This window comes from Zea mays, chromosome 4 (genome assembly GCF_902167145.1).
Source record: "Zea mays cultivar B73 chromosome 4, Zm-B73-REFERENCE-NAM-5.0, whole genome shotgun sequence".
Lineage (NCBI taxonomy): Eukaryota > Viridiplantae > Streptophyta > Magnoliopsida > Poales > Poaceae > Zea > Zea mays.
In genome coordinates this window covers 152795435-152801937 of record NC_050099.1, presented here as the reverse complement: position 1 = coordinate 152801937, position 6503 = coordinate 152795435, and the positions used below count along the sequence as shown (strand labels likewise).

The following is a 6503-nucleotide window of genomic DNA, read 5'->3' as shown; positions in this document are numbered from 1 at the left end:
GGAATTTTGATTGATACCTTGCACACATAGCTCATTTATATACCTTTGATCATATCTCTTTCATGTGTTATGACTCATGTGTTTTCAAGTATATTTCATGACAAGTCATAGATTGAAAGGGAAATGGAGTCTTCGGCGAAGACAAGGCTTCCACTCCACTCCATCATGTTATTTACACTTCACCGTCACTCCGTGTCGCTCTCCAACTTTGGTATAATCCTTCACTCACATATTATTTGCCAAAGGGGGAGAGAGTTTGAAAAAGGGCTTATATTTCACTCACAAAGTATCCGTTTTTGGCGATTCATGCCGAAAGGGAGAAAGTATTAGCCCAAAGCAAAAGGACCGCACCACCACCCATTTTCAAAAATGTAGTCTTTAAATTTGTATTGAAGAAGTTTTTCAATTGGTATCTTATTTTTGATATAATTTCAAATTGGTATGACCTCCTTCAAAATTAATATCTAAAACTCTCTTGAACACTAAGAGGAGAATTTCATTAAGGGGGAGTTTTGTTTAGTCAAAGGAAAAGCATTTGAAACAGGGGGAGAAAATTTCAAATCTTGAAAATGCTTCTCAAAATCTTATTTATATACCTTTGACTATTTGCAAAAAGACATTGAAAAAGAATTTCCAAAACATTTGCAAAAACAAAACAAGTGGTGCATGCGTGGTCCAAAATGTTAAAATGAATAAAGCAATCCATGCATATCCTATGAATGTATAAATTGGTTCAATTCCAAGTAACCTTTGCACTTACCTTTTGCAAACTAGTTCAATTACTGCACTTATATATTTGCTTTGGTTTGTGTTGGCATCAATCACCAAAAAGGGGGAGATTGAAAGGGAAATAGGGTCAAACCTTTTCCTAAATGATTTTGGTGGTTGAATTGCCCAACACAAATTATTGGACTAACTAGTTTGCTCTAGATTATAAGTTCTACAGGTGCCAAAGGTTCACAACAAACCAATACAAATATAAAAGAAAGGGTTCAAATCAAAGGAGCAAAGAAAACCGAAGGCTGCCCTGGTCTGGCGCACCGGACTGTCCGGTGCACCAGGGTGAATCCACTCGAACTGCTCAGATTCAGGTTTCTGGAAATGACTCTCCGCTATAATTCACCGGACTGTCCGGTATGCCATGCGGAGCAACGGCTACTACGCCAACGGTCGAGTTCAACGGTCGGCTGACAACGCTACAGCGCGAACTGCGCGCACAGAAGTCAGAGCAGGCGCCAGAAGGCGCACCAGACAGTGAACAGTGCCTGTCCGGTGGCCCCACATGTCAGAGCTCCAACGGTCGAACCCTAACGGTTGGGTGACGTGGCTAGTGCACCGGATAGTGTCATGTGCGCCCTTCAACAGCAGTCTTCCCCAACGGCCACTTTGGTGGTTGGGGCTATAAATACCCCCCCCCCCCCCCCAACCACCACACTTCAAGGCATCCAAATTTTCAGCCAACACATTCAATACAAGAGCTAGTGCATTCAATACAATACACAATTAGAGTGAATCAAAATCTCTCCAAGTCCCAATTCCACTCAAAGCAATAGTGACTAGAAGAGAGAGTTTTGTCGTGTTCTTTTGAGCTCTTGCGCTTGGATCGCTTTTCTTCTTCCCCATTTCTTGTTTCCAAGATCTTTGTAATCAAAGCAAGAGACACCAATTGTGTGGTGGTCCTTGTGGGGACTAAGTGTCCCAATTGATTGAGAAGAGAAGCTCACTCGGTCTAAGTGACCGTTTGAGAGAGGGAAAGGGTTGAAAGAGACCCGGTCTTTGTGACCACCTCAACGGGTAGTAGGTTTGCAAGAACCGAACCTCGGTAAAACAAATCATCGTGTCACTCTCGCTATTTGCTTGTGATTTGTTTTTCGCCCTCTCTTTCGGACTCGATTATATTTCTAACGCTAACCCCGGCTTGTAGTTGTGCTTAAACTTTATAAATTTCAGATTTGCCTATTCACCCCCCTCTAGACGACTTTCACTAGCCAACTTCACAAACTTCAATCAGATTCTATTGACCCCTAAAACGATAACCATTAGATCGTTGTGAATTGCATGAAGGTATGACACCATCTATGCTCCTTCGTTGTGTAAAGCTTATTAACAATATAGTTTGTATATTGTTCTTCGCTCTCCCTTGTTACCATTGCACAACAACATAATAACTGACAAGCACTTTAGGCGCAACTAATCATCTCTTCTTGTTTGTATACAAATAGTTGTTTTACGTACATAAGAAGGGTGTCATCGCTTTTGGATCAAGAATGCTTTTATGTACATATAACCAAACTGTTGAAGCCTTTCCAACTCTGTGTATGTTCATGCGACCCCGACGAATGAACTCTAATTAACTCTTGATGTAGGCTACTCAAATGCTACTTAATATTAATTGTCGTCTAAGTTCACAACTGATGTAAGCGCTAGAATCCGCTTAAGTTTGGCTTTGTACTTATGTACTTATCTGCTCCATAACTACTGTTCTCGTTGTACATATGATCATGATACAATATCCAATCCAACATGCTCATAGAAATGTTTCACACTACTGTTCAGCACGCGCGCATGGGCACGCACAATACACTAGTTACTATAGGTTGATGGTAAAATCTATGCACTAGAGTGTTGCAGTGGATAAGGGTTGTCCACGAAAGATATAGACCGTTCGATAGTGATGTGACGGTAGATACAAACTACTAGGATTGGAACCGGTCTAACTGTAAGGTCTCGTATCAACACACTAAAGACATGTACGTTTTAGTCTTAATTAATGTAAATTAGAGAGGAATGAGTGGAATTAAATCCCTAGTAAATCAAAATCTCTGCTAATCCTTTTAAATCCCCGCTAATCTCGGAGAATAACAAAAAAAGATCTAATTGTTTTTTGATACGAAGATTCTTATTTCTATTATTTTCATAACAGATGAACTATACAAGATAGACTCATTCACTGTGAATGAGAAGACTCATCGCAACCAAAATGAAACTGGACGGCCATCTACCCAGCGAGTGAGCGAGAGGATACTTTCCCAGGGAAGGGGATAGAACATATCTGATTCAGGACCTAATAGTGTATCCTCCTTTGGTTCTGTGGAATTTTATTACTGCGATAGCCGATAGCTAACGGTACGAGTGCGAGCATATTACACGAAGGACGCGACCTCGGTGTGGTCCATGAACGCGCCAGTGACGCCTCCCTTGGGCGCCATGGCCAGCATGAGAGCTCCCCGCGCGCCCTCCTCGACCGTCAGATGCCCAGACCCGAAGTTCATGTCCGTCTGGACATAGCCCGGATGCACACAGTTGATGCACAGCGACGGGTGCTCCTTCGCAAGGATCCGGCAATAGGCGTTCGCGAGCGCCTTGGACGCCTTGTACGCGGCGAACCCTCCTTCATTCGGCCACCCTCGAGCCTCCAGCTGCCCATCCTTGAAGTCCTTGAGAAACAGCTCTGACAGCTCGTCCAGCCTCTGTTCGGACAGGCCGTCGATGTTGCTGAGCTCCTCTTTCAGTTCGTCTCCGCTGAAAAACTGGAGCAGGGTAGAGTTGTTACTGATCTGCAATGCGTTCTGAACTATTTTTTTCTTTTGTATATATATCAATATTGCAGCACTGGATGGCCATTTTTACCCTGAGTAGTCCATAGTAGGATGACAGGTTAACAATCCGTCCATGGGACGAGGACTGCAGAAGAGGGAGCAGCGCTTTTGTGACAGCCTTGATCCCGTGGTAGTTGGTCCTCAGGCACTTCTCTGCTTGCTCGTACGATTCCGTGCTGTGCCTGTTGATTGCTTCGATCCTCTGCATGAGATCCATGCCCGCGAGCTGTTTCCACACGAGAAAATGCATTTGTATCTTTTTTACTGCTAGACTAGACTTCTATTTTGTTCTAATAATAAAATGGCACTACATGGGTTTTCGAATATATGTCGTCCCCTAGTTTATTTTTAAACTAAACTATGACAAATAAAAAGAAAATGGCGGAAGTATTTCTCTCCTTTATTATATTATAGTGGGAGTTTCTTTATTCATATGTCGTCTACTGCGAATGCAGCGAGTGAAATAAAAGTTTAAAAAAGAGCAGAGTGCTGGGTTTCAAACCATCGCTCTCCCACCCTCTCACGCTCAGGTTCTAATTACTGGAACTCACGACTATTTGTGTTCAACAAAGAATAGATATCGTTAATATTCTGAATATAGAGAGCGTAGTAAAGTGAAACCGTTATTCTGTTCTCGGTAATTGTCACTGGTTAACCAACCTCTTGCCGAAAAGCTTCTGGATCGTCGACGTTACTTGTCGTTCCAGTAATTCCTGCATTGTTGACCTGCAAAAGCATAAACCAAAAACTAATGAAAAACCACTCACATGCATTTTTTCCTCTCTCTCTCTATCTTTTTTTTAAAAAAAAAACTACTCACATCTAACAATAGCACATGAATGAACTACACTACGCATATATATAGGTGTACATGTGCCTAATAGGCCGGCCCAAAACACATAATTTTTGGCACGATCCAATATGTGGGTCGTGCTTAGGCCTCAAGTCAAGCCCTGGGCTGACCTGGCACGACCCATTTAACTAAGACCCATTGAGGCCCACTAAATATAGATTTAGTATTTAACTAAGTCGCGTTAAAGCCTACGTATATGACCAGCACAATTTGGAGAATCTAGAGTTTCAATAGGCTTTCGGAGAACCAATACCTAGATGGTGATATTAAATATTGATGATGATCATTGTATATGTATTCTGTATGGCTGTATAGTACATAGTTAAACACTGAACAGAGAACTGAATATTATTTCTAAGCTAGTTGTAATGTTTGTTCTTTCTGACCAAAGGTTTTAATATGCATCTATAAAACATCTTAGTTTTATTTTAGTCATATATATTCTATACTTTTTATTTTTGTATTATTATTGTATGTATATGGACCGGTCTGGCACATTAAGGTATTTTGGACTATTTGAGCTGGCCTGGCACACATAACTAATTGTGAGCCGTGTCGTGGGCCGATGACAGGGCATACGTGCTGGTAAGACACGACACATAATTAGATATGTGCTTTTGTGTGTCATGCCTTTATGGGCCGTGCTTTTGTGGGTCGTGTCGTGCCGGACCAGACCGGCCCACATGTACATGTATACGCATATATAGGTCGCAGCACGAAGAACGGGAGATCAAACGTCCATGGCATACCAATATATCCAGCCTGCCAAACTTCTCCTCGATAAAACCAGCTAAGCGTGCAGCGCTCGACGGATCGCCGACATCCAGCTGATGGAAGACGACGTTGGGTAGCCCAAGCTTGCTGGCTGCCTCCGCGCCCCTCTCCGCGTCCCTTGCTGTCAACACTACGGTGACTCCACCGGAAGCCAGTTGCCTGCATATCTCTAGCCCGATCCCCCTGTTGCCTCCTGTGACCACAGCGACCCTGGCCGTAGCAAAGAAAAAGAGAGAGAGATGCGATGAATCAACATCATAGATTTCCTGTTAAAAACTACATGTGACACTCGAGAAAGAGAATATCATGGCTCACTCTTTCTCAGATCGGTTGCCTGTGTCTCCTTCCATGTCAATGCAGCTGAAAGCTGATCCTTGCGCAAGCTAGGTGGTGTAGAAGGTTACGCGTGTGTGTGGGTGGAGAGGAGAGTTTGGCAGTGAGATAAAGATCGGATGATCCGGTGCACATTTTATAGCGCCGGCGATCTTGGTGCTTGTTGGAGGCTCTGCTTTTCTAGGTGAGGTCACCCCTCTCGTCACTGCCAGCATTCCTTCTTTCCGACAAATAATAAATACATTGTATCAAGTTTTCCTTGACCGTCTGAAGAAAAAAAGAGGCTCCCATGGAACAACATCAGCGAGGAGACGCCACGGGTTTCGTCACACGGAGGTCGCTCATTGGAGTCACTATTGTTCGATTTTTTTAAACAATATTTTTCAATGATTATTTTTAAATGTAGAAGCGATTATATGAGAATTACAGATATAACACCTTAGATATAACACCTTATTAGGTATGTACCCGTGCGTTGCGACGGAACACAAATTAACGAGTCTCTAATTGCGATGGACGACGTGAACGTAATAGTGACGGGAGCCCTCATGGGGAACAATGCATTGTTGCAGAGAAGCGCGAGGCTGAGCGCACTACGGGCTCCATCGTCGTGTTGTTGCAGGGCTGCCATTGCCACGAGCTTCATATATAAAATTGGTTGTTCAGATTATAATAACTAAAACAATGGTGTGCCAAGACTTTTGCTACTACACTGAAAGACTCATACAATATTGACAAAGCATATAACCCTATCTAATTGCATCATTCTTGATAGACCCACACAAGAATAGAAGAACAAAAAAATATAGGTCTAGCAAGCATATCACTGATATAGTATTTTTATATAAAATACATAGCATGTTTTGTGTAGCGGTTCTAAGCATGCCAAATATAGTGGCAATGCATAGCAAGTCTAGACATGCCTATCCAAGTCCCTAACCCCA

The 6503-nt window shown here is 42.7% G+C and overlaps 1 protein-coding gene across 1 annotated transcript; it reads right to left on the bottom strand.

Moving 5' to 3' along the window:
• Window positions 1–3058: 3058 nt before the first annotated feature.
• Window positions 3059–5635, bottom strand: LOC100273237 (uncharacterized). The gene is made up of 5 exons (NM_001147679.1): window positions 5542–5635; window positions 5202–5436; window positions 4260–4325; window positions 3631–3825; window positions 3059–3530 (listed from the first exon to the last, which is right to left on the bottom strand). The coding sequence occupies exons 1-5, from the start codon at window positions 5574–5576 to the stop codon at window positions 3144–3146; spliced, it is 918 nt and encodes a 305-aa protein (NP_001141151.1). The 5' UTR covers window positions 5577–5635; the 3' UTR covers window positions 3059–3143.
• Between the last annotated feature and the right edge of the window lie 868 nt (window positions 5636–6503).